The sequence below is a fragment of the Metopolophium dirhodum genome, chromosome 2, assembly GCF_019925205.1.
Source record: "Metopolophium dirhodum isolate CAU chromosome 2, ASM1992520v1, whole genome shotgun sequence".
Lineage (NCBI taxonomy): Eukaryota > Metazoa > Arthropoda > Insecta > Hemiptera > Aphididae > Metopolophium > Metopolophium dirhodum.
The window spans coordinates 11697740-11725716 of NC_083561.1; the positions used below are offsets into that span (position 1 = coordinate 11697740).

Here is a 27977-nt window from a genome sequence, read left to right on the forward strand (position 1 = left end):
CTGTGGTCAAAGGACGTGTGATACTGTGATAAAGTGTAAATACAATACGACAAAATAGTAAATAGGTACCAAAATTGAAAATAATTAACTATTATAGTTTATTGTCCTATAATTTATTTACCAGCCATTTCGAATCTCGACAACTTTGAATCTCATCCGTCAGACGCCCGAGTTCACAATGTACGGTAATCGGAATTAGTTTTTTCGATGGAATTCAAAGGTGCGCGTTTTATCGGGATTTGTGCCGACGAAATTGACAATTGGTCATGAACGACGAACAAGTTGGCTTTAACTTGGCCGATCTTAGAAAGCTTTGCAAGTCGTACATTGATTATACTCGCACATACATGGATCGCAAGGAAGTCAGGCGAATCAACAGGCAGCGATCTTCGTTGGACAATTTCGTGTTCCAATTTTCGTCGGAAGTGGTGGACTTTAGCTCTCAATATGGTAGCGATATTAGCATATCTTACACGGCCAGTAATGTCACCGGCAGGCCGAGCAAGTTTCCAAACTACGGAGACTTTCCCCAGTCTTATGTTATGGTGAGTTATCGGTGATCTAATATATTAGTACATGTGCGCTTGTTGTTCACTACACGCAGTGATTAATTCCTATGACCTACAAGTCTATGTTACAACACAAATGTTACCTTTTGATAACAAATTGAAATTACTATTAAATTTGAAGTCTACGATTTCGATCTTAGCTGAAATTGTTTTGTATGATCAATAATTAATAAATGTTTTATTTCTATAACTTATTTAAAGTTTTTGTAGTAATCATTTAATTTTTTGAAATTCAACTATTCGAGGGATTATTATTTTGCTTAATATCAATCGGTTTAAAATAAGTTTTAGGATTTTATTTTTATTAGGCAATAATATTCTTTTATTTTTTTTACTCAGCGGTCTTATGGACCATGGAGAGAATTAGCACCATCTCGAAAATGTCCAATTATGCCACAAAATTCCGGAAGAATAAGAAGCGAAGATTTTATAAGTAAGATCGAATAAAAATAAAATAAATAAAATATTTTTATTTTTATTATTAACCTGTTGTATTGCAGTATTATCATTTACAATACCAGTCATTCCTCTGGTCATATCTATATTTGAAACGTTTACTCCCGGGTCTGTAGTACGGATATCGGGCAAAGTTATTGATCTTCCTGATACGATGGCATGGAGATTACTTTGGGAAGGGCTGCCCCAGAACTGTAATGGCATGAGACATTCTCGTTTGTTTGCTCCAAAATTAAAACACATAAAGGAACTGGTCAGGTAAGACAAAAATATTAGTCTACTATACATACTGCTTTGATTGATATCAATGTTATTACATTTTTACCACAGAGAGATATGCATTGAGTTTAATCATTCCCAGTTGCAATACTATACCGAGTTAGATGCTGTATCTATGGGAGGTATTTTGAAGTATCCAGAAAACGGTGAGCTAGACGTCATGTCTGTACCTATGGTTACTCATACTTCCTCAGGATACGTTTATGATAATAATGAAGAACAAAACCAGGAGTTATTGTCAAATGTTAGAGTGCCATCAATGGCTTCAAATGTAAATGGTTTTCATTTTGTTTTGTTCTGAACATTTAATTATTGTAGTATGTCAATTTCTAGATACCAATGTCAACGAGTCTAGATCCATTTTTAAAACTGATCAGGAATATAGAAGAACTTGAAAACGAGTGGCGTAAGGTACCTGCCATTGATTACACGTTGCGATTGCCGGTACACTTTTTTTTTATCCTATTATATTTCATTATTATTATTAAATTCATAACCAAATCCTAAAATTGTAACTATGCAAATATAGAATGAATCATTGATGCAAATATTTTCATACTTGGATTTAAAATCATTGCGACTTTGTATGAGGGTGTGCAAGCGCTTCAATAACATTTGTACCGATGGATATTTCTACAGAGAATTAAATTTAAAAGTGAGTATAAGTGTTCAAAAATTACATATTTAAAGAAAAAAAGAATCATTACAGTATGTTTTTAGCCCTATTGGTGTTCATTTTCCTATTCAATGCTCATTTCATTAGAGCCGTACTGTGACCGGATGACAAAAATGGATTTATCCTGGTGTGGTATTACAAAAGGAATATTGACCACACCATTCAACTTGTATGTCATTTATGCTAAACAATACAACGATAATCATTTGTTTTAATTATTTATTATTATTATTTATTGATTATTTAGATTTCTAAAGAGATGTGGTAGAAATTTAACTAACATACGATTAGACTGTTGTGAATTTGTCAATGATACCACATTAATTGCAATCAACTTATTTTGTCCACATCTGAAAGGTAAAGATATTTTCCTCATTATATTTTCACTGAAATGTATATACAACTTATGGTTTTTCAGAATTGAGTTTAAGAAGTTGCACTTCGATTAATTTTGGGCTGATATGTCCACCGCAGAGTTTAACAGAAATGGAGCGTATAGATTTGTATAGAACAAATATCACCATAGATTATATAACTTTTTTTATAACGTCTATGCCCAAGTTGAAGCACATTAATCTTGGTAAATAGTTAACACTTATAATATATATTATATAGTTTTATTTCATTGGGTTAATTAACTGTGAATCTGTGATGGTGTTTATTCATTTTAATGATTATTTTACCAATGGTTAGGTTCATGTAAACGAATCGAAAGCATGGATAATGTTGCTTATGAATTGTCAACATGGAACAAGCAACTAGTGTCTGTAGATTTTTGGAAAAGTTATACACTGTCTCCTACTGGGCTGCGCTACTTAACTGTTCTCAAACAACTTGAAGAAATTGATCTCGGATGGTGGTTGGTATACCTACATATAAATAAATAAAACACCGTACTACCACAAATATTGACTTGGCTAACATAATTCCTATATTTTCAGTTTAGCTATGAGTATTCCTGGCGATAGTCTCTTGGACTTGGTCAAATCTTGTCCAAAATTAAAAAAAATCATTGTTGTGTCACTACGCGGTGTGTGCGACCGTGATCTACTAGCGTTTGCTGACTTCTGCCCACTGTTGGAACAAATCGATTTGGTTGGCCTCAGAGCAATTACAGTTGATGCTTGCTCCAAGTTCCTACAGAAATGTAAAAACCTAAAGTTAATGGATGTTAATTTTTGCGAAAACATCAAAGAAGATGTTGTAAACGATTGGCGATTAAAATATCCCAATGTATGCATTCAATTTACTACTTCTGATCATTCAAATGTATATCATTACTAGATCATCACAGTAAGTTTTATTTTTTCCATTTGTTTTTTAAGCCTTTGAATAATTGTATGTTTATGTAATCAAATGCTGTAAGTTCCCCAAAATACTATTTGGCGGAATACTTAAAAATACATTTAAATATTTAATAATTCATGTTATGAAATATGATAAACTAAAATTTGAAATGTCTGCTTTTAAAACCAAATGTTTGTGACATAATTAGAATTAAAAATAAATACATATTTAATATTTATTAATAGTGAGAATCAATATTCATGTAATCGTTTAATATTACTATGAAATAATATAATACCCATAGAATGAAGTTTAATCAATATTATGTTGAAATTTAAAGTAATATTATTATTTGTTAATGTTTTATTATTTTAAAAGACTTAAGTGAAATAAATATCATTAGTTAATATTATAAAAAAAGTTTTAATTTTTTCATAACTTTACTACTGCTTTCTTTGTTTTGAAATTTGTGGTTTTTATTAGTTATATAATTATAGACAGTTAAATTATAGTAACTTTTACCTAATATTATAATATAATCAGACTTCTGATAGTTGTTTTCTTTAATATTTATTATATCAACATTAAATGATTCACAATTTGAGCAAATTGAATTAGGCACTTTGTATATTATATGAATATCTACTGTTGTGTGTGGTTTTCCTACATTGTTTAATGTAATTCAAAACAATTTATATTATAATTCATAATATATTACGGTAAAGCAAAAATATAAATTACATATAAAATGTGCTCAACAATATTTAATAAATTTGACTAATACATGTTTGTTATGCATTTTGTATAATAATTCAACAATGTGCAATCAATAATATAATCATTTTTATATTATATACTGTAATAATAATAGTAGTAATAATAATAATAATAATAATAATAATAATAATAATAAAAAAATCATCTAACAAACATAAAATGTATACTCTTAAAATAATCAGGACCATTAAAAAAGTCGGATTGAACACCGTACAGGTACAACCAACTTTATTTTAGTACACCAGTACCGTATTTTGGGTTTTATTTCAATTGAGGGGGAACTTCAACATACAAAATTATAGTAAATGGATAATATATATTTAGGTATATCAGTGTGTTTGTGTGTATTTTATCTAATAAGAAAAACATGAGATTTTGAGTGTAATGGACAAGTCACAGGCATTCACTCTGGCTATGGCACTCAAGTACTGTGCAACTTAAATATAAATAATAAACTATTATACAAATTAAAATTTTAAAAGTACCAATTTATAAATTATAGAAATGATGTTTCAGTGATGTCTTTGACTAATGAATGCACGATGATGACATGGCATTTAACTATGATGTTATTCATTTAAAATAAATTTAAATTACATTACATTATTTTTCTATCTAAGATCTTATGTAAAATAATATAATATGTACAACCCTAAGCGATCTTATCCTGTATAAATATATATATTATATATTAATGTATATAGTTCTATTTTTTCCCTGGATTTATCTCTTAATTCCAAATAGTGTATCGCCTTTGGTGTTGGATTACAAACATGTATGTTGTAGGCAGTTGTATCAGTGATGAATTTTTAGAATCATTGAAAATATTATCACGTGTGTGTTACTTTCTTGTCGTTCTGGCCAGGAGTGCCAAGAACGCCATGAACCGAAAAGCGATGATTAATAGAAATAATGAAACTATGTCCATTGTGAGGTTTGACTGAAAAAAAAAAACAAGAATAGATTAGATACGTTCAAACTCTGTACATATTAAAATATTATGGTCGTAGTTAAAGATATCTCTGGTGACAATAATTATTCGCTGCCGGATGACCAACCGTTATGTTTAATTTTAATTCAAAACCAACAATAATCAACAATGTTGTTGTCTGTTTACCTCTAGAAAACTGTTCGATTCCAAGACTGCGTGACCAGAACGGGGACACGTTGTATTCACCCTGTTGCACTGGATGGTGTCGATGTCTGCCCACTGGTTGACTTGCAGCCCTTCATTGGCATACTTGAACCACGAGAAGACGCTCAGCCACCGGAAATAGTACGGAATCGATCTTGAAATCAAACAATTATAATATATTATTATACTTAACTATAACTATTATTATACTATCATAATATTATATTCGATACAAATGCGTTGTACAGAATAATTAATTATTTATACATATAATTTTGTCGTAATACACGATATTGCATTATATACGTGCGTGATAATATTTAATATGAAAATTCACAATGATTTGTGTACACCTCAACTTACCCGACGTTCAAAAAGTAACCGCCAAACAGCAGGAAAGGTATGACGATCGTGGGCCCCACAGAAAGTGCGACCGATATGGAACCACTGGCGCACGATACAAAGTAACCTGAGAAAACCAAACAAATGAGAACAGAACAGTGTTATTGTAAATTATAATTTAATTTTAAGGGGACGTCTGTTGACTCCGTCTTACAAGTGAGTAACATAGCAAATTTTACTCAGCATATCAGGTTTATCTCCATTAGTTTAAAAATTGGAGTGAATTGACCTTTTATAACATTTAAAGGTAAGATTATTATATAGGCAATGACATAGGATTTTCATTATATTTTAATTTTAAAAAGAGTTATGAGTATTTTAAAATTGTAAATTGTTTGTACATCTTAAAATACTCATAACTCGCTTTAAAATTAAAATTTAATAAAATGTCTGTGCCATTGCCTAGAACAGATAATAATCTTACCTTTAAGTTTCATAAGAGGTCAATCACTCTAATTTTTAATTAACGGAAGTAAACATGATCTGCTGAACATAAAATTGTCAATGTTACGCACTTGTAAGACGGAGACAACAAATGTCACTGTAGCGTCTACTTAAGGGCGTAGGAGAAAAAAAAATAGCTGGCTATTTATTAAGGGGTTAAGCTTAGGCAATTTTTATGGTTGCATAGCGCCGCGCCGCCCTTACGGAAAAAATCAGATCAACCATCAATCATAAACGATTAATTCAAGAACAATTGTCGATTGATAACCACTTTACAGGGAAAATTATCAGAGGATTATTATAGTAGAATCTTGCAGAATAGTTGGATTTTGAAATTTTGAAATTTTTTTATTCGTAAGGAGTAAACTTTATTCTGCTCGTTTTGGACTCTTAATTTTGAATTAACTTTAAATAATGCCAGAAAAATACTTATCAGTTGTGTGATTATTTAGATTTTTACTACAAATCCTGAGAATTGTATTGTTTTTAAAATCTAAGTCTAATCTTCAATTTCGACATGTAAAAAAAAACTATAAAAATGTTACTTATAATATTATGTCAATAGTCAGGCGGTTATTGAACAAATAGAGAACGATACATCGCAGATTAAGTTACATCATTTTTACATGTGGCAATAATTTCTTTATGAACTTGTAAATATTTAATGAATGTTGTTGGGTACTTGGTTTGCACCAGACGTAGGTAATTATTTCAGCACAACAACCATTTGTACAACTTGAATATCGTTAAAATTGCCCATTAAAAAAAACCCCTCAAAAAGCGGTCGTACGACGTCTTCGACTGACCGAAACCAATTAAACTGGATGGAAGTGCAGTAGACAATATGTAGTACCCCATACCTATACTACCTAGGTATTAGCCTATACCGTATAGATTTGTACATAGGTATATAATATTCGGCGATTCACTTACCGAACGACACAGCGACCAGACTGACGAGAGTTATGAACAGGGCAGCCATGAGGAAGTGTGTGAACTTTGGGTTCAGGCCCACGACGTAGTACATGATGGACGTGAACAGTATGGGCAGCACCAAGAATATCGGTACCTCGGCGAGGGTCTTACTCAGGAAGTACACGTCCGTCCGGTACATGCCGTTGTGGTGTTCGCGCATGAACACCGGAAGTTCGGAACAGAACACCTGTGGCGATAGAAATAATAATTGAATAATATAATATTATTACCGATATAATATTATGTGCAATAATGTTTGCTGTCGTCTAGTGAATTGTAATGCATTCGTCGATTCGCGTTTATGTGTTTTGCGTGTTATTCGTCCCATCCGCTTTGCAGTAGTTATTGTGCGAATGGAACTATACGCGTGAGGGGGGGAGGTAGGGTGGGAATTTATGCGTCCTTTGATAATTTATTTGAGTACATATCCTCCTAAGGCTTTTATCGTATGCATATTATATATTTGAACTTGACTTTACCGTTAACTCAAAGGCGCAAAGGCATTCATATATCTCATTTTGTCGTTATCGTTTGGTATAAGTACCTAGTAACAATAATACAATTACGTAGGTACTTATCTACATTTAATTATTGTGATTTGTAACTACAAAACCATTAGTAAATTTCAACCGGTATATTTATCAATGTTTAATTAGTGTGTAATATAATACTGAGTGATGAAAAAAATATTTATTTTTAAATAGGTATTAAGACTACGAAATTTTTTAGGGTTACAGCCTCAATAGTGCCACTATAATATAAAAATTGTGTTACTACCTACATGGTCCCGAAAGTTTAACGGTATCAAATTACTTTTAAAATTATTTAAAAAATAAAATATTTAAATATCATGCACTTACAAAATTTAAATAATTAACATAGGTAATATAATAAAATAAAATATAAAAAACCTGAGTAATTACCCAACACAAGTACCTATAACCAGATGACGAATGTCCGAAACTATAAAATAGTTACCGTTTTTATTTGTATACATATATTATGATATTATATTATCATAGGCAACACTCGACGCTGTTAACCCGAGCCTTTTGTTTTTTCTATTTACAAATGTACGTAAGAATTTAACCTTGATCTTATCCATTATTAAAAAATAAACTTATAATTATAAGCGTTGTAATTCAGCATACACTTGAATGCATTTTTACTGAATTGAAAAATATCTGTTACACGTTGTCACGTTGAACATTTTTTACTCAATATTTTTTAAGGTTCATATAAAGATACCATAGGGAGGTTATAATCTGTCCAAGCGCGCACCATTTGCGCCACTGTCCCTCCCCCGACCGGAGTCTCAACGTTTACCTTACGGAAATCACTCGGACTGAGTATAGGACCGGTATAGGTATACTCACGTTGATAACGGCTAATACGTTCTGGAACGTCATGTTAGATATGCACATGAACAGTGCTCCGTTGATGTTCATCACGCCGTCTTGGTCCAGGTGCTGGTTGTAGAATATGAAACTTATCAGAGCGGCTACCAACTGAAACGATGAGAAATGTTTACGGATTAGATCGGGTCGGTCACCGCCGTGGTTTTACCGCGGGTTTACCATGGTCTGGATGAGTCTAATTTTGGTGAGGGCTGGTTCTTTTTTGATACTGAGCCACGACCGCCAGAAGACCGCTGAAAACTGTTCCGTCCACGATGCTTTGTACGGCGACGAGACGTTCTCCAGACCGTTCGAACCCCAACTACAGTCCGCCGTGCTCTGGAAAAATCGGAAAACCAACGCGTTACTTAGTTTATTTGAGTAAGGGTCGGGAGTTTATCCATTAGCCGATGATCATAATATTATGTATTGCAGCAGACACTCACAGTCAAACGGTTGCCGTAAAATGAACAAAAGTTGAAAAATATACCTCACGGTGGAGGATGGCGCCAGCCGTTTATACGAATGTGATACATCATAATATAAAGTTTGCTTAGGTACAGTCGTACAGAGCTTTTAGAAACCCATATTTTTAGTGAAATTCCGTAAGTAGGTATATATATATGACAAATCGACGATAAATCATAAAATACTAAATTGGTTTTTGATTACAGTTTGGCACTGTCAGTTGGATCTATATAATAATATACTCCACAGGTACTTATTCAGCTGAGTTTCGTAGTACACACTTACTTTGCTGGCGGCACACAACTGTTTTTGGTGTTCCATCATGTCGCTCTTGTAGTTGGAGCTCTCGTAAGCCTCGCAAACCGTGTCGATGGTTTCGTATGAGCACTGCTCTTGGGACGGTACGATGGCCAACAGTTGAATGAAAAAGTCCGCTGGGTTGTGGTTCTTCGGGCAGCTGACGCCGAGCCTGTACGAAATTACGGACGGGATTTAATTTACTGAGTACAAAGGCCATCAAGCTAATGACAATTTATTAAAATAATTAGAACTTGAGTTAAGTCGACAAGAGAACGTAGTGCTAACGTTATAAGTTAAACGTCAACAAAAAATACATTCAACACTTACATAGTCACATAAAGCCAACACGGGGGAACAATATTATGTAGGTAGTGTTAACTAAACTCAATCATAATAAATGGGCAGTTTAGTTATAAAAATTTTTTTTTTCAATCACCGGATTTCGGTTGACGGTTATATTTTGATATCGATAGTAAATACTAATTAGTAAGTATACAGTGACGGTTATTATATTTTATCAACTGATTTCATTTACAAAATGTATACATCCATCTACCCACCGGTATATCAAACCAACTAGCATAATAGGTACTATAAAAAAAAGGGGTAGGTACAATTTGGTTACAATTTGGTAATTAATCTTACATTTATTCACCCACTTAACCACACAAATTTTTCTTGGTTCCATATACAAATGAACAGCCTTTAAATAGTTCGGTGACACACTAGGTGATATAGGTGTACATATATTTGAGTTTCTCAAAGGTCGAACCTTAAAAATTTGAACTTTTTATTTAGACCCATAAAATGTACTATTGAAAATAATTTTTGATACAAATACATATATATTATTATGTGAAATATAACTTTTTAAGAAAATAACTAAAAATAGAAGTACAAATAGGTATGTAATTCTGAATTCAGTATTTTAGTGTAAATATTTAAATGTTTATTTTGTTTGCGATGTTTTTTTGCCTGTATGGACTTGTTATTGAGAAGTATGAAATGTTTATTGAAACTTGAAAGTATATTATAATACTGTAACTTTTAGTAACAATAATGTGCAATGATAAAAATAGTTTAGGAACCAATGCTATACATAATTACGTTTTTAATTTATTATGTAACTATACTATTATTGTTTTATCAAGAAACGCTGATGAATGATTTGTTGGCTTAAATTAATTTAAACCCACGTCATATACAGGGCAATGTTATAAAGTGATTAAAAAGTATAAAATACATTTTCAAATTAAATGGAAAAAGCAATGTTATTAATGCACAATGATAAATTATATTTATTCTAATGCATTAAGTTTAAGTTGATTAGACAATTAACCAACTAGTAAAATTTAAATAAGGTATCCTTTTAATTATAGTTTAGTAGATTAAACTTGGTTTTTTTTAATACAATTTCGGTGTTAAATTTAAATGACGGAAACAATAATTTATACACCGAGTACCTATAAATTCCTGTAAGCTTATCGCTTATATATACGGTTCAATATATTATATCGAGATCAGCGAGTCCAAAATAACGATAGTGAATCCTACTATCAAACATAATAATATAATCCATACTGCTGGTGATTTACTTCGTTAGAAATTAAATATAATATAAAATCTATTTTATCTACTTCGTTATTGCACTTGATGTGTTAATTATTTTGTTTTGAATAGGTAATTTATATTTTTGGTTTAATCATTTTTTATTTATTTAATTTAGAACTGTTTATTGGTGTACATACATTAATTTGAACACTTGAAACTAAAATTCTTGAAAATATATTAATATTAAGATGCGATTAATTGTAGAACTGTTTTTTGTGCATGGAAATATGGAATTATACGCAAAATTCAATTATTTGTGGTTCTGCATAAACTATCATTGAAATTGTACCACATTGTGGGTAATAGGTACCTATAGTAGGTATTATTTTCAGAATACTGGAAAACGATAACAACATAAAACCAGAATGATGACTATAGCGGTCCTCAAATTATAATTTTGGACGAAAAATTATTTAGCGGAGATGAAGATCAAACCTTTTTTTATTTAAAGGAAACAAAAATGTAATTTTTGGCGGAAACGATGCACAACCAGTTTTACAGTTTTTGTATATAATAAGTACATTTATTAGGGGAAAAATGGCAATGGGGGACTAAACAGCTAAACAGCTAAACCACTGTGCACAGCCACTGGGGAAGAGGGTATTTGGCCCTAAGAGTCTATTTATTGTTTAGTATATTATCCTGAATTCCTGCAGGACCAGTCTTTCTTTTGATAATGTTCAACAATTCAACATTTCGTGTCAAGGAGAGTCGGAGAGGTGACTATACATTAGTACAAGCGACTATTTTTTTTATGATTATTCTGGACCACGGTTACCTGTGACCGTGTTCTGGACTTATAGACCCGTGTGTTGGACATTACAAAATATGTGGTTATTACGTTTTGAAAAACTCGATGGCATCGTTGGGAGTGCCCAGGAAAGCCGTCCGGCCGCTGGCCAGCAATAGTATCTTGTCGAACATGGAGTACACCTCGGAAGACGGCTGGTGAATGGTGCAAATGATTGTCTTGCCTTTAGACGCCATCGACTTGAGCACACTGATCACGTTTTGCGCCATGTATGAGTCCAGTCCCGAGGTCGGTTCGTCGCAGAACATCAGCGGAGGGTCTGTCAACACCTGTAAGACACAATCGAAAAACAAACTGTATAATATGTATAACTTATGTCAAAAAAAAAATGCATATTAACGATAGCTTTAATATATTATTTATTATTTACAAGTTGACGATGTTATAATCATTATGTTTACCGAATAGGTACACAAATCGTAGTAATCATATAATTTATATAATATTGCCACTCTAATAAATCTTTTTTTTTTTTCATAGAAGAAAATATACAATCTATATCTAAGACATAATGAGTATAATATGTGGGATAAGAGGGAAACAAATAACATGATTTACATAATTTGGGAAAAGAAGTCACCCACTGATGACACTTTCGACTTGGTTTAAATCTTGTGTGATTTAATTAAATGAGTAGTTTTTATATATATATATATATATATATTTAAAGTAATAAATTTGCACCATTTACGTTTGAGTCGGCTTGGTCTAATAAATCTGAAAAAATAAGTAGATCCTGCGTTATATTTTTAATAATTAATTGTTGCCTTACCTCGGAAGCAAACGATAAACGTTTCATTTCACCACCGGATAAACCTTTTATTCTGCCGGTCACACCGATGATAGTGTTTTGACATTTACTCAATGACAACTAAATCGGGAAAAAATATATATGCCATAAATATTATATGTGCAATCGAATCCGCTGCATATTATATATCAAATATCAATATTATTGAATCTCACCTCTTGTATGACATCTTCGACTCGAGCCATTCGTTTTTCGTACGGTATGTGTCTGTCCATTCGCACCATCGCCTGTCATAACAAATAAAATATAGCGTAAGGTTAAAACCCAGTTATAAGTCTATATAGGAACCAATCATCTGGTGGAAGTAAATAATTATAATTTATAAGTGGAATATTTATGCATTTTTTTTTAGATATTTCTTTATAACATTTTTCTATTTCTAAACGATATAATGAACGTTATATTGGGTAAAATGGAAAAAAACGCAACGACTTGCCCTCAGAAATATTGTCAAAATTCAATTTTATAAAATGTATTTTTACTCTAAAACCAAAATTGAGCGAGTCTTACTCAGACTGCGTAAACGTGTTTTGTCTATGTCGTACGTGTGTAAGACGGAGACAACACATGTCGCGACATGTGACATCCTCTTTAGATTTCTTAATATTTAAAATTACGGGTAACCCGGAATTAGTCTTAACAAATTTAAATTCTGGAATGTTGGCAGAAATGTGATTTCTAACGTAAGCCGCTGAACTGTAGAAATAGACGTTGGTTATCGTCGCGTTGGTTGCAGACCTCGAAAGTATCGAAGGTATGGTTAGAATGTACGGCGATAATTAATAAACCGGAACGGTAAGACCACGTGGACCAAGCGCCATCATAAATAACACCATAGGGCATAGACCGAACCTAACCCATTATACCGGTATACTGTGATTTGAGAGTCTACTATAGTTTAATAGTTACCATAATATATTGGTTATTGTGAGTTTGAGGGACTAGGGTACGGTTAAGTCGTGTTCATAACTACGTCGTCTGTCGTGTGGTGTTGCTTTTATCATATTATTCTAATTGTCATTATGATGGTATCATTCACTATATAAATATAAATACAATATAATCGCGATCTACCAAGACATTTTCAGAGTTGCAGGGCCGAGCTCAACTTTTGGACTCAATACGATAGCTGTGAACTCTGCTTAACGATAAAGAAAAACATTTTAACATTCCGCCATATCCGCCAAATTTTTAATTCAATAATTTTCGATACCTATTATTTCCTTTTTTATTATTATTATAACAATAATTGCAATAACATTTGTTAAAATATGATAATATGATAATTATTTTCATATTGTTTTAAATGTATTATTCTATATTATTATTATTTAATATTATCAGTGGTGATCCGCGAGATATTGGATGGTGGTTCGTGAGTCATTATGATAAAATATATAATAATATGGTGTACATTTTTTTATAGTAGTGATTTGCGTTAAATTGTTAATAGTTTTGAACTTTTACTCAAAATTGATCAGTTATAAACATTATTATAAGCTATGAGGAATTTCATTGGTTTTTGCGTATTCATAAACTCTAAATTCTAAAATGTATGAAATAAAACGAATCTTGTTTATAAGAAAAATAAGGTCTAAAATTGAGGTGGTCCGTGACGCATCGAAAGTTCTCCAAGTGGTCCATGATGTCAAAAAGATTGGGAATCACTGATCTAGAGGCGCTGCAGAGACGCTAGTCCTCCTCGAATTATACCTACGAATGTTGTGCTTAAAACGCACATTCTTGGTTATTCTTACCTGAAATATTAAGTGCTCCCGGACGGTGAGCGTTCCGATGAACAGGTCGTGTTGTTGGACGTACGCAGAAACGGCCGTCAACAATTTGCTGTTGACCGGTATACCGTTGATAGATCTAATTCCAGATTCTATCACGTTGTGGTCGCTCCTGAATGTCAGAGAGTTTAACAAGGTCGTTTTGCCGGCGCCACTGGATCCCATCAGGGCCAACAGTTCGCCCGGTCGCGCCGAACCGCTCACTGCAATGATCGTATATAAATATATTATAATGTTGTGTTATACACAATAAATAACACAAATAATAATGATTAATATAACAACATGATTAGGATTTGGTGGTTGTAGGATCTACTATAGGCGCGCGCGCGAGAGAGAAGGATGCTTTCCTGAACCAATTTTACACGCATAATATAATAATAATATTTCAACACTATAATAGCAGACCATAAAACCGGCATATTTTGATAGGTGTGATATTTACAGTGAAGAATATAATTTGTAATAATTATGGTTAGTATCGGCCGGCGGGTATTCTGTGGGCGATTTGCACGACGTAGGGTACCATAAAACAGTAATCGACCGCTGACGGTCATAAAAATAAACAGCAAAAGCGCGGGGAAAACAATTCATATCCGACGTGGATAATATTTTGGTAAAGGTTGTATAATATAACTTATAAGTGATAACTCACCGTTGTTTAATAATTGTTTTCTTTCAGTCTTGTTTTTCAGACCCCCCGAACAGCATGACGTGAGCGTATCGTAAAAGTTTTGGCTTTTTCCGTTTCTCGTGTACACGTTCATGTGAGTCCACGTGTACTCAATGCTGTGGTTAATTTGCTTGTTGGTACCCGTCCCGTTGGAATGTTCCTGAAAAATACAATTTTATTATAATTTATATTTTATCCGCGAGTAAAAATAATCTCCGCTTAAAATAATTCAAATATTGTGGTCGTTTCCTCTTATGGCTGCATACTAGTTGTGGACGAAATTCAACAGGTTATTATCTTTGACTTCTCAAACGGTTTCAGGACTCGTGTCGTGAATTGGTCACATAGGTAATTATAATTTCCGGACGTGGATATATCAATTTGCCTGAAGCCTTAAACGAAGTATAATATTCTAGTCGTAACTATAGTAGCTACCTACATAAAAGTGACTGCTAAGCTGCTGTACGAAATTCAAAACAAAAATCAATAACCAAATGTCGCATATTTTTGTGAGTGGTAAAATTATACTTGATAGATATGAATCTTTCCAGGCTGTTTCTCGGAAATGTTCAGAACAAAATGTTTTTATGTTTAAATTATCTTTCATTGGTTATTTCCATATTTACTAGATTTATAGTATTTATTTATTTATTATTTATACCGTATTCATTATTTATACTATATTATTAAATGATAGAACTGCTCATAGTAAAAATTATTATTAATAATACTTATATTTATTAATTAAGGCGTACTGGTTTTTTTTTTAATATTGTGGTCATATACCCAAAAAAGAGTAAAATTGCGGGAAAAGTTTGGGAAACACTGCTATAAAGGATTAGAATCGCGAAAAAAAAAGTCCCGATAAAAATGAATGAAAATTATCAAAATTGAAGTATAAATATGTTAAAATTGTATTGAAAAATACATTAAAGTTACATAGAAATTCATATAATATCATAAAAAATGTTGATTACTTACTTAAATCACATATTAAAATATAATAAAATTTAATTTAATACAAGTGTAAAGTAATAAAATGTAATACAATAGTCAATAATAAATACAATTATAGTAATTTAGTAGGTACCTATATAATTATAATATTAATGCTATAAAAATTTAATATTATAATTAGGTACACCTCTTTCTTATGTTATTACTTACGGCCGTTAAAAAGGCCTGTTTTGTAGGTATACATATAATCTATTATTAAACCAAACAATTTTTTGTTTTTATGTAATGCTCCTAATCAAAGTTCAAATTATAAGTATCTATAGTAATTTCATATATATTTATTAGTCTACTATATTTGAAAAACCATCTAGAATAAATTCCTATTACAACCTAAAATTTTTTAAAAATTACCTTTTACTAATTACCTTTCAATTTTTGATGAATAATTTATAATATGAAACTTTTTATATTTATCTATACAATTTGATATATACCATAGTATCATTACACTAAAACTAAATAGTAAATTACTAAATTATAGCAAAAGCCAAAAATATGATATTCATTAAGGTACTTGAAAATTAAATATATATATTATATACACCTTCTATATACCCTTCTATTTTTCATGATATTATATGATTTTTTTTTGTAACTTTAATGTATTTTTCAATTCAATTTTAACATAATATTTATACTTCAATTTTGATATATTTTCATTAATTTTTTTCCTAGTTTGGGTCTTTTTTCCGATTACCAAAGGATTACGACTGATTTTTCGCATGACGGTAATAATTGAAATCCACAATCAAAGCACTTATCAATTCAGTATAATAATTTTAATACTAAAATTGGTAGTTCATGCAATTTGCATATCACCGCGACTCACGTGGTTAAATGGTTGTATCTTGTCTGCAATTACTCGCCATATCCTATAATCCCTCCAAATGGTGTGGAATCGGATCGGATAAACCTGCGATATATCTCTCAGGACTTATTTCATAGTCCCGAAACACATAAACGTACACACATAGGGGTATTTAGTGCTTATATGACATATAGAGCTCGGATATTTATGACTTAGCATAGTTTTTTTCGCGCAGCCAGAATTACGCCGGAGTGAAATATAAATTTGATTCTTGAAGTCTATATTAGAAATAGGCAAACTTTTTTTTGCATATTTGTGCATATTTGACATTTTTGAGCATATAAATGCATATATTGTTAATTTCTAGATTTAGTGTCATTTAAAATATTTAAATATAATATAAACATAACACTTTTTACTACCTAATATGTATTTTAGTTTATATATTTATATTCATAGTATTTTATTTCTTTTATGTATTTTGCAATGATGTTATTTTAAAACCATTTAAAACAAAAGTTATTCTGAATCATTATTATCCCATTATTTGTAACTGTTTAAAATAGATATAATATTTAGTATACATTTAATAGTGTTCATAATTTATTTTGAATTAATATTAATACTTTTTTTGCGTATATTTTTTCATTTTTGCATATATTTGTTGAAAAATAGGTATATTTTTGATATATTTAAAGGCATATATTAACATATTTTGAAATTTTTAAATGCATATTTTAATGGCATTTTGGTCATTAACATCCGAGCTCTAATGATATACCTATTATAGGTACCAAATTTATCGCTGTGTAAGCCTAGAATAAATTGTGACTAATTTCATAGTCCCGAAGCACATATCCGTACACACATAATAGGTACCTATTTAGTATTTTTATGAGATACATGATAATATGATATACCTACCCAACTTTATCGTTACCTACGATTTCCCATTGGCCTATAAACACGAGCAGGCATTACTCCCTGAATAACTCTCGTACATAATAATATAATACATAATAATTATATATTATACACATTTAATATTCGACTGTCTTTCAATATGGCCAACATAAAGGTAATTAATATTTAACATTCAAGATTTCTAAGAAGAATAATTCGTTACGTATCGGTACTTATTGATACACTCCAATATCTTACTTGAAAATCTTGATTTTTTTATTATTTTGTGTCCGTTTTTTGTACGGGAAGTACCAAAAAATCATCTTTTGAAAAAAACAGAATTCGTTTAAAGATAGATTTACACTTAGAGCCTTTTACAAACGTACAATTTGGACTTTAGTCTATAATCATTTATATATTGTCCATAATCTATACAGTATTATATATTTATATCATTCGACGGCCATCGGGGATCAGACAATTGTTTGAACCATATTATTATTAAGGAAGTGAAATACGAAAAATAATTATAATATATTATATTAATTATGACTATAAACCGTGTTTTTAATATTTCATTAAATTGCTTTCAGGTTTTAATGGTTTGTAATGTGATTAAGACGCACATTGTGGTATGGTACATCCATACGTCATGCAGTGATGAAAACCATAGAGTATCAATAATTATAATTATACATAAACGCATACAAAATTACGTAACATGGGCTAACATCCACTGAAAATAATTACCATAACGAAACTGTTAAATGAACCCGGTGATTTGTCTTCGGAAGATATTTATAATCACATTTAGATTAATGTTTACAATTATGTCGGTGGTCACATATTATGATTACATTATATTGTAGTATTGTACATTGTATATTATATTTCAAAATGTTCATTTGTGGCGATTGGTATTGACTTTTTTTTATACATATTTTATATGATAAACCTATCCGAAATGTTTCCAGGAACTATATTCAAACAATTGGGTTAAATTTAAAAATATTTTCCCTAGTGATAAGCTTATATAAGTGGGTGATAAATTTGTATCGTTTAGGTACGTTTCATAAGTATAGGCATACAAATTAAATTTGCAATAGGTACCTACCTACCTATAGTAAATATATTATGATTGGTACCTAAATTAATAACATAACCAAGAGTGTCCTCGAGGTTTTCCCTGAAGTCTGAATCAAAAAAAATTGATATCAACTCAAAATTCTGTGAGAAGTTAATTTTTAAGGTAAAGCTGCTTTTTTAGTTAAAATATTTAAATTGGCTGCTCTCACTAACTAGCAAATCCTAAATATTTAGTAATATTATGTAATGGATTAATTCACCATGATAATAATAATTTAGAAAGGAACTACCTATATCTATAGGTATTAAATTCAGACCAAGGTTAAGTATTGATTTGTAAAATTATTATTTATTATTAAACGATATTATTGTTTCAAAAACGTTCTTGGCGTCGAAAAAACTTCGCTAATTATTTTATTCAGTAAATGGCAATATTTAAACGGTAATATTATATTCTTGTGATGTGAATATCCGCATCCGACATCGGCTAACGGCTTGTGGGTAGGTATTTATTTTAGAATGATATTACACATCTTGGTATCATGCAGTTTCTTGAGGTAAGTAATAAAACAACATATTGCATAAAAAATAAAGGCTGTGAAAAAATTCTTGCACAACGCATGTACATCTGAAACCGGTTTGAAGAAGAATTTATTTCCAGTTTCAACTATAGTAGGTACCTACTATCTACTATGTCCACAATATAATATTTATAATACTGTGGTACAACCTTCGAGTATACGATTTTCGTAGTTATACTGAAAGATGCTCACTCATTTGTATAATAAGTTTATGTTTATATAATAATATGTTCGTCAACTGCTAGTCACGCTCGTGTATAACTCTAAACACGAATAGATACTTGATATCTATTATTTACGTCCATTAGGAGTAATATATTATATTAGTTTATTATGTCTTAACTCACTTACGTTTAATTCTAATAACTATCAGTTGGTATAGTTATAATTTATTGATCTGTTCACATAATATTATAGACGAACATGTTGTTCCGTAAAAATGTACAGTTTTTTTTTTAAAAATTGTATTCTAGCAGCATATTTTGGAAATTATTATACTTTTTTCAAATATTAGTTTAAAATGTGAAATTGCGTTTTAAATACAATATAATATTATTATGTTTAGTTGTTTGACTTTTCATAGATATATTTACGATTGTACATTTGTACCTTAATATCATGTAGTACGTACGTAATATTTGAATAAACCCGATTTTAATACCGATTAAAAATAAAATAATAAGCTTCAAAGATAAGAAAATGTTAAATGTTTGATTACTAATATTATTAGTATACAGGGTGTCTCGCAAAGAATTACTAGTTTTAGTATACATTCAAATATATGTATATAGAATTTAGATACTTCTCATGTCTAGAAAATGCAAACATAAATAATTGGTGAATTTTAATTTCATCAAAATAACACGTCTCTGTATATTTAGTATAGTTTTCCTCCAACTATGTTTAACAAGGCCAATCGATAGAATAAACCAGATATAAGTTGTTTTTTTTGGTCCATTCAAATATGAATGTACGAATATTCTTGCAGCAGTTGGTTGCGTAATCAAACAGTCGGTATTTTCACACGTGGCTTTTCTACACATGTGCTGATGTGCCGGTAATGTAAAATATTGTAATCAATCAGTTATCACTATTATAGGATTAAGAGTTAAGAACTTTTAGCTGATTTATTAACTTTATTCGAACGTTACAGCTTTCTATATTCAGAAAACTCAATACCTAGTCGAATTTAATTTTATGTGTAAACAATGCAAAATATAGTTTATATGAATGCGACGTGTAAAAAAATGATAATAGTGTTGTGGATTTAAATGTGTTATAAATATTATAATGTAGCTAACATAGTAATATAGAATCAATTATTGTGCAGTTTAATATCTTCATAATATAATATATAAAAGGCAGGGGTTAAATGGGCATAAAATGGAATAAAATAGCAAGGTACTATATAGGTACTGTGAATCATATTTTATTTTGAGCGTTCTATGTATTGTTTTCTTATACAACAATTCATTAAATTGCTTAACCAAACATTTGTTTCTAGAAATACCAATTGCTTTTGTTAATAGGTAGCAAAAATATGAATATCCATATCATATAGAATCATAATGCAGCCTATATAATATTAAACTAGCTGATCCTGTACTTACACTTAGTTGCCCGTTAAATGTACCAACTCTATATGACTCAAACTTAGTTCAATTCGTTATTTAATATTCGGAGTATGGTGCTCAAAATTTATCTTAACTTTTCTGTTGCCTGGAATAAAAATTCTGATTCGCAGCAGTATATTATCAGGTAGGCAATCTACCTGCGGTAGATCGCGGGCCCAGTGCTGTTTGTACGTAAGTGTATGATTTAACTCTAAAGTATCAAAGTTATACCAAGTTTATTTTGATATAATACGGTGGATTAATATAATCAATTAATACATAATCCTAACCTAACCTAAAAAATACTTATCTAATCCGAACACTGGATATACGAGCAAAAATTACCAGATTATTGTTTGAAGAATTTTTTAAAGGGGGTGCCTTATAAGCACAATCAGAGGTAATGGAACTCAGTCCGCTTGCGCATTCCTACTTAACCACCTGATAAAAGGCATATGTTCTAGGTTATTGTTTATAAAATCACAAGCAATTCGACCGATTCTGACGAAAATTTCAGAGATTGAACTAATAGATCCACTATTCCAGGGAGATTTAAAGAGATCAATAGGATCCACGCCCGATAGGTGGTGCTGAACATATCATAATTTTGTTGATGACATGCCTTAAAAATTATATAAATTAATCATTTTTTCACGGACCAAGTCGGGTAATAAAGGTATAGTGTTAATATAATAATAATTAATAATACAATAATAATACGTAGCCAATATAATATTATAAAAGCAATAAGCGTGTATGATGCAGTCTATTGTTAAGAATACTTTTCAAATGTTTTTAGAATACGTATTTAAATACTTGGTAAATTTGTACTTAAAATGCGTATTCAAATACTTTATTTTAAAAGTATTTAAATATATGTACTTTTTAAAAGTATTCAAAATACTTGAATAAATACTTTTTGTTTAAGTTCGATAACATTAATACCAATATCTTATATTAAAACCATAAACTATACTATCATCCATTAAATGAGAAGAAGACTATTTAAAGATTCCAGATAAAAGCCAATCCAACCAGTGGGGTAGTGTCAGTGTCTCGTATGCCATGGTATATGAGAGTGAGGAGCCGACAGGGGTTTCAGTGTTCAGTAATTCTGTTATATATGATTGTATTTTGGTGAAACCTTATTTATAAATTCTCAGAAGTTAGAACCATTATAAAATAATATTTTAGTAACAAAATTTAAAATAGTACATTCCCAAATATTGGTAATTGGAATTTGGAGTACACTACTAGAATAAAAAAGTATTTAGTATTATAGAATAAAAATACAAATGAAAAATATTTTTGAAGTATTTAAAATACATGGTAAAAAATTATTTGAAAAGTATTTGAAATACAAAAAAAGTATTTAAATTCAAGTATTCAAGTATTTGAATACTTAACAAGACTGCACGTATGTGAAGTTTACAGTGACAGACGCCGGTTGAATAGAGTCCCTATAGATTGAAATTTCGATTAGAAAATATAATTTAGGTATTTATCATTAAAATGGCCTGAGGACAACCAGAGGAAACAATATGACCTAACGCAATATTACTTCATAAATTAACAATGCATTTATCTTGCGATAACGTTTTCCGGCATACAGTAACGTATTCGGATGTGTTCCGTGTTATCAAAGGTATCAACAATTTGCAATAGTTATCTTTTTAAAGAAACGCGTGCGTCGTGTGAAATAAGTATATAGATTTCGTAGAAACAGGTTCCGTTAATTACCACGGACTTGGTGATTTCACTAGGTTCACTAAAGAAAAAAAAAGCATTTCCAAATATTGATGAGGTGAAATAATCATCTCTGTAGATTATTAGGTACCTATGTCTAATTTAATTTAAGCAATAGGTACTCTGGAATGGCTAGAAAATCAAAATCACCGTTCGTATAATAGTTTACTAAACGAGTTCCTATCCAATGACCCAAGGAAGATCCAACAGGTTTATTTTATCGAGTTGAACGTTCAACGTATAACAATGTATAATTAACCGCAGTTGAGCAGCTATTATGATACAGCCGAATAATATTATAGTCTATCTGTTGAAAATATTGTAAAGAACAAAATTAGGGAATTTTGTATTATATACCTCAGAGGCAAAAATATAATTTTTTTCGTACTACGTCCTTTATATTAAACTTGGAATCATCGTGGGGGCTTAACCCCTTATGGTTCTTTTAAAAGAATAGGTACTCACATTCATAAACTATTATTTTTTAATTATTTGTGTTATTTGACGTATCGATCATTTGAAATATTTTATTTTTATTTTATAATCTTTTAAATACTGTATCTATAAGTACAATTTGTAAGCTTATAGTCAAATATTATTAGGAAACGTAATAATTTATTATGGGGATTTAATATTTACAGAATATAAAAAATATTATTGTAATAATTTATATTGATATGTTAATGTTTCAAAATTATAATATAAATATAGAAAATCCGTATCTATTTCCCTATGTAACATCAAATAATTTTTCAATTAATGAAGAAAGAACTGTAAAAAAAGTTACTAGTTATTACAGGCCATTTGACACTTTTTAATTTCGTATTCTACACTTAGAATTTCGTGCTACATACAATTTTACTTCCAGATATACCTAATAGTCAATACTATAATATTGACTGTACATATATATAATATAATTAGAGTAATATGTAAAATATTTTAAATCACTCTTGATTCGCGATTTTGATGAATTTTGTCATAATAACTTCAAAAGCTTATTTTAGATATTTTAAAATTAATATAAAAACCATTTACCGTTTACGAGACGCTTTATATTCATTTATATATTCATTTTTCGAATTTTTGATCTAGCATAAAATTATGAAATCAAAAATTCAAATGCCTATAAATAGCTTAAAATTGGTATGGATATTTTGAAAATGTATTTGTGTATGGAAATTAATTATTTGAATAATAATGAAATATTTAAATTTTTATAGTTAATATTTTGTGAATTTCGATTTCGGTGCAACAAAAGGAAATATCTTTATTTTACGTGTGAATATCCAATTTTTATATAATTATACCGCATACGCTCATAAACATGTTTGAGGTCTTACACTAAACTTTGTATTTTAATTTCAGTAAGAACACTTTTTAAGGTACGGTGAATAAAATTTTCAAGTGTTTTGGTCGAGCATGTAAATTTTAAACAATATTTATAGACAAAAATTCGATAATTTCAAAAAGAGCAAAAATATTTTGAAAATTAATTCATTAGGGATTGCAAATATAAATATTAATTGTTGTATATTTTATAAAGTATCTCGGGTTATTTGTTTTTGAATTACAACAAAATATCAAGATCGATTTTGTCAAAAGTTGGTAATGCGTAATTAAAATATATAGGTACGTATACGTATATTATTAAGAAAAGTATTGGCAAGTTTTTACTTTTAGCTCCCATTGACCATTGTGCCTATACATTCAATTTCCCACTAGAAACCTTTTTCTCGAGGATGAAGATCGAAAAATTTTTTCTACTGTAAAGTGTCAAATAAAAAAACAACAACACATAATTGTAAAACTAAAATACATCGATCCCTTCGTTTAGAATCTAAAATATTTAACTTCATTTTAATTCCGCGTTTAGTTAATATTTGTCTCCATATTAACTTTAAACTTTTATAATTTACCATATCGTTTGTTAATTTCCTATTAAATTATAACTCAAGTTGATTATTTTTATTAACTCGGCCATCTTGCGTATAGTTCTGTAACGACGACGTTAACGTTTTTGCGCAAACGCTGTCACTGTTTGAGAAACATTTATTACAAACTATCACTGTATTAATAGTCAATCGATAAATAAAAATGCGAAATTACGTGATCGTGGAAACCATATCAAAGAATTACGGGCCCTCCGCATGTAAACCAATACACGCTGTATCTCAATATTATAGAATGGTTTGCTCGAACGATCGCCACCACAAAGGGAAAATGTCCGTCAAGCTTTAGGCTAAAAGTATCAATTGACATCGGATCAGAAATGTCAAATGATGGGAACTCGCATAACTCACTCGCCTTCGTATTAGATTACTATGCACGCATTTGCCTCGAGCAATTTGCATAATATATCATTATCATAATAATAATATATGAGATTGAAGAGTGAAGACTTGAAAGAATACGATCGAATATAGATATTATTCAATTATTATCTGAATATGCAATTTAGAAATTATCATTCATCTGACGAATCTTCATCCACCTACAGCAATCATGCATAATTCAAGTGTTCTTGTCTTAATGGTGGTGCGTCTAATATAGGTATATCGATAATATTAGAAAACATAAAATAGTTTTCGAGAAAATTATAAAATAAATAACCTTTTGATTTAAGGAAATTAGAAATGTTGAAATTGTGAACACTGAGCTAAGTTTACATTTTGGTTTTAAAATTAAAACAACCGGAAACTCTGCTGTAGAATATGTGTCGACTATCGCGAGTGTAGGTACCTCGTCATTGAGTAGGCCACTGTAATGGATGTATTCAATTATAATTCAATGATAATCCATTTTATACAATGAAAAACGGTTCTGAACGGAAATTGTTCTAAGGAAATGTTATTATATATTTATGACATTAGTGATTTATTTCTCTATTGGTAGTACGGTATAGGTTGATCTAATTTTTCAAATAACTTTTATTAAATTATTAGAAAAGTCAATACCGACGTACCGTAAAACGGTGTGAAAAGGTTCGTGGTATAAATACTTAAAATTAATATAAATAATTTGTAAAATGTCATTGTGTATAGTAAATATTAACAAACGTAAAAAAGATAAATTTCACGCCCCTACAAGTAAAATAACGATTTTAGTTATTTTTTTGTCAAAAATATCAAATTTTGTAAAAACTTAACTTGAAATGTCCACAAAAAAATATAGTGTGTATTATGCGTTTTGAGATTTCCATAAGAATAACTCAGTAACTTATGATGAAACTTGTGTTAAATGTTCAAAGCAGAGTTATAAAAATTGAAAATTGTATTAATTTTCGACTAGAAAACAACTTTTGATTTTGATGAATTTTGAGATTCAAATGCTTATAAAAGTTGTTACAATGCGCTTTTGATATATATATAATATTATATATATATTTTAATTAAATATTGTAAAAACAATAACTTATTTGCTTATGAATAACGCGTTGTATTAGATTATCAAGCTTTAAAAATGTTGCTGTCTGGAAAAAGCAAACATAAATATTTGGTGAAAAAGTTTCTACATTTACTCTAAATACTTAGTATTTGTGAATTTCAACAAAAAACAAAATCAATTTTTTCAAAAATTAGTTTTGCGAAACATTCAAGCGTTTTCGTATTTTATTTTTTGTTTTTACTGATTATTTTAAAAAGTAATGGACATTTTTACATTTGACTCCCCTTCCCTCCCCGTTAATTTGTAAACTAGATCCGATTCACTATCGGAAACCTTCTTTAGAGTTGATGATCGGAGCATGTTTTCTACAATGAAAAGAGTGACAAAAACACAAAAAAACGTATAACGCATCGCTCCGATTAGAATCTACTACATAATGTACAACTTTAATAAATTTTACGAAATCCATCGAGTATACTGCAGGAAATAGGAATCGACAATTGGGCAGAATTATTTACATGGTTTGAGTTAAAATTATATTGCATATTCGCATTTTGTAATACTTTCATTTGTTTATGTTTACATTACGATAAATCATGCATTTAATTATAACCATATAGGCCATTGCCTTATTGAGTGAGTTATCTGTTTAGTTGTGAAAACTGAAAAGTGTGTTAATTATAACATATTATATTATATATATTAATAAACGTACTCACGCGCAAAAAACGTCGACAACAAATGCATCATACGAAATTATCATATCCATTTATAGGTACATGGTACGTACCTAATATCATATAATCATAGTTTATAAGTATTATAATATTAGGTTTGCACTATTAATGTATATTATTTACTCGATTATTTATTAGTGATTGCTCGATAATAGTAAGTAGACTGTATATGAGAATATTTAAGTCGTAGCATATATTATTATGATCATTATTATTTTAATATATTATAATTACGCGTATAAAGGATAGACAGAACTGCATTGCTCAACACATATGTAAATTAGTCGTTACGAATTTTTTATTCAAGAATAAAATATGCACCGGCGTAAGGTCATGAAACAAATACAATATTATGAGATTTCCAAAGAAATGATTGATTTCGATTATTAACCTTTAGGCGAAACTAGTAACTACTGTAATAACATTATATAATAGTAATCATGATATATTTATAGAGATTCAAGAATCATTTTTCAACTATGAAATTGAATAAACTATATAGATAAATAAACAAAAACATAATTACTAAAGCTTAACAATGTTGTCCTGTTCAACACTATTATGGTTCCAAAGTTTGAAAGAGACTATATTAAAAAATTATCTATTGATTGCAAAAAAAGGTCGATGTTTAGAAAAAGTCATTTTTTGATTGCCTTAGCATTTTCCGTTAGCGTATGAAAAAACTATTTATCCGGCAATAGCTAATTTAATTTATTAATTTATGGGAAAATAAATTGAAAGAATCTCAGCTAGTGCAGACGTGCAGTGTTAACTGACATTCGCTAGAAAACAATATCGAATTTATAGCGATTTATCTTCACTTTCAAATGTATAATGATAATAATTGGTACAGTATTATCTTCCATCGAATTAAACAATACCCAAGTGGCAAGTATATATGTATCATGCTCATTCAAGTAGTGGTTCTCGCAGCTTAGTAGTCCATACACTGATTACTGATTATGGGTAATGGGTTCTCAATTTTGTCGACCAAAGTATATAATATTTTGATAAGATCAAATTTTGAATTATAGCTTTTTGATCAGCGAAATATTTTGATGTAATAATAACGTACAACTACGGTATACGGAGGTAAATGGTAATGTAATTTACGTGCGTGTTTATTTGAACAAAAACTGTTTAAATGATTTACTCGCTGATATAAAAATGGTAATATACTTTAATTAATCGTCAGTTATCAACCATGACGTTTTCCTATATTTGACCTTATAATT

General features: G+C 30.0%; 2 protein-coding genes across 2 annotated transcripts in view; one reads left to right on the plus strand and one right to left on the minus strand.

The window, feature by feature from the left end:
- LOC132938281 (F-box/LRR-repeat protein 4) lies at nt 1–5308 on the plus strand. Its single transcript, XM_061005028.1, has 12 exons — nt 1–545; nt 909–1002; nt 1070–1283; nt 1356–1575; nt 1638–1748; nt 1834–1959; nt 2025–2149; nt 2228–2337; nt 2399–2560; nt 2674–2839; nt 2922–3273; nt 5168–5308. Exons 1-11 carry the CDS (start codon nt 267–269, stop codon nt 3262–3264), a joined length of 1950 nt encoding a protein of 649 aa, XP_060861011.1. The 5' UTR covers nt 1–266; the 3' UTR covers nt 3265–3273; nt 5168–5308.
- Nucleotides 4094–27977, minus strand: part of LOC132938280 (protein white) — a 26338-nt gene continuing 2454 nt past the window's right edge. The window contains exons 2-13 of the mRNA XM_061005027.1: nt 14847–15024; nt 14156–14394; nt 12554–12625; nt 12360–12458; nt 11618–11856; nt 9151–9334; nt 8578–8736; nt 8377–8508; nt 6959–7187; nt 5543–5648; nt 5162–5333; nt 4094–4984 (exon numbers count right to left, since the gene is read on the minus strand). Of these exons, the coding sequence (XP_060861010.1) occupies nt 4886–4984; nt 5162–5333; nt 5543–5648; nt 6959–7187; nt 8377–8508; nt 8578–8736; nt 9151–9334; nt 11618–11856; nt 12360–12458; nt 12554–12625; nt 14156–14394; nt 14847–15024 (1908 nt within the window). The 3' untranslated portion in view covers nt 4094–4885. The remainder of the gene's footprint in view (nt 4985–5161; nt 5334–5542; nt 5649–6958; nt 7188–8376; nt 8509–8577; nt 8737–9150; nt 9335–11617; nt 11857–12359; nt 12459–12553; nt 12626–14155; nt 14395–14846; nt 15025–27977) is intronic.

Excerpts from the sequence above, each read along its gene's own strand:
- LOC132938281 (XM_061005028.1), top strand. The coding sequence starts at position 267 with ATGAACGACGAACAAGTTGGCTTTAACTTGGCCGATCTTAGAAAGCTT. Across the intron at positions 1,284-1,355 it reads CACATAAAGGAACTGGTCAG|AGAGATATGCATTGAGTTTA; the intron begins GTAAGACAAAAA and ends TTTTTACCACAG. Across the intron at positions 2,150-2,227 it reads TTGACCACACCATTCAACTT|ATTTCTAAAGAGATGTGGTA; the intron begins GTATGTCATTTA and ends TTGATTATTTAG.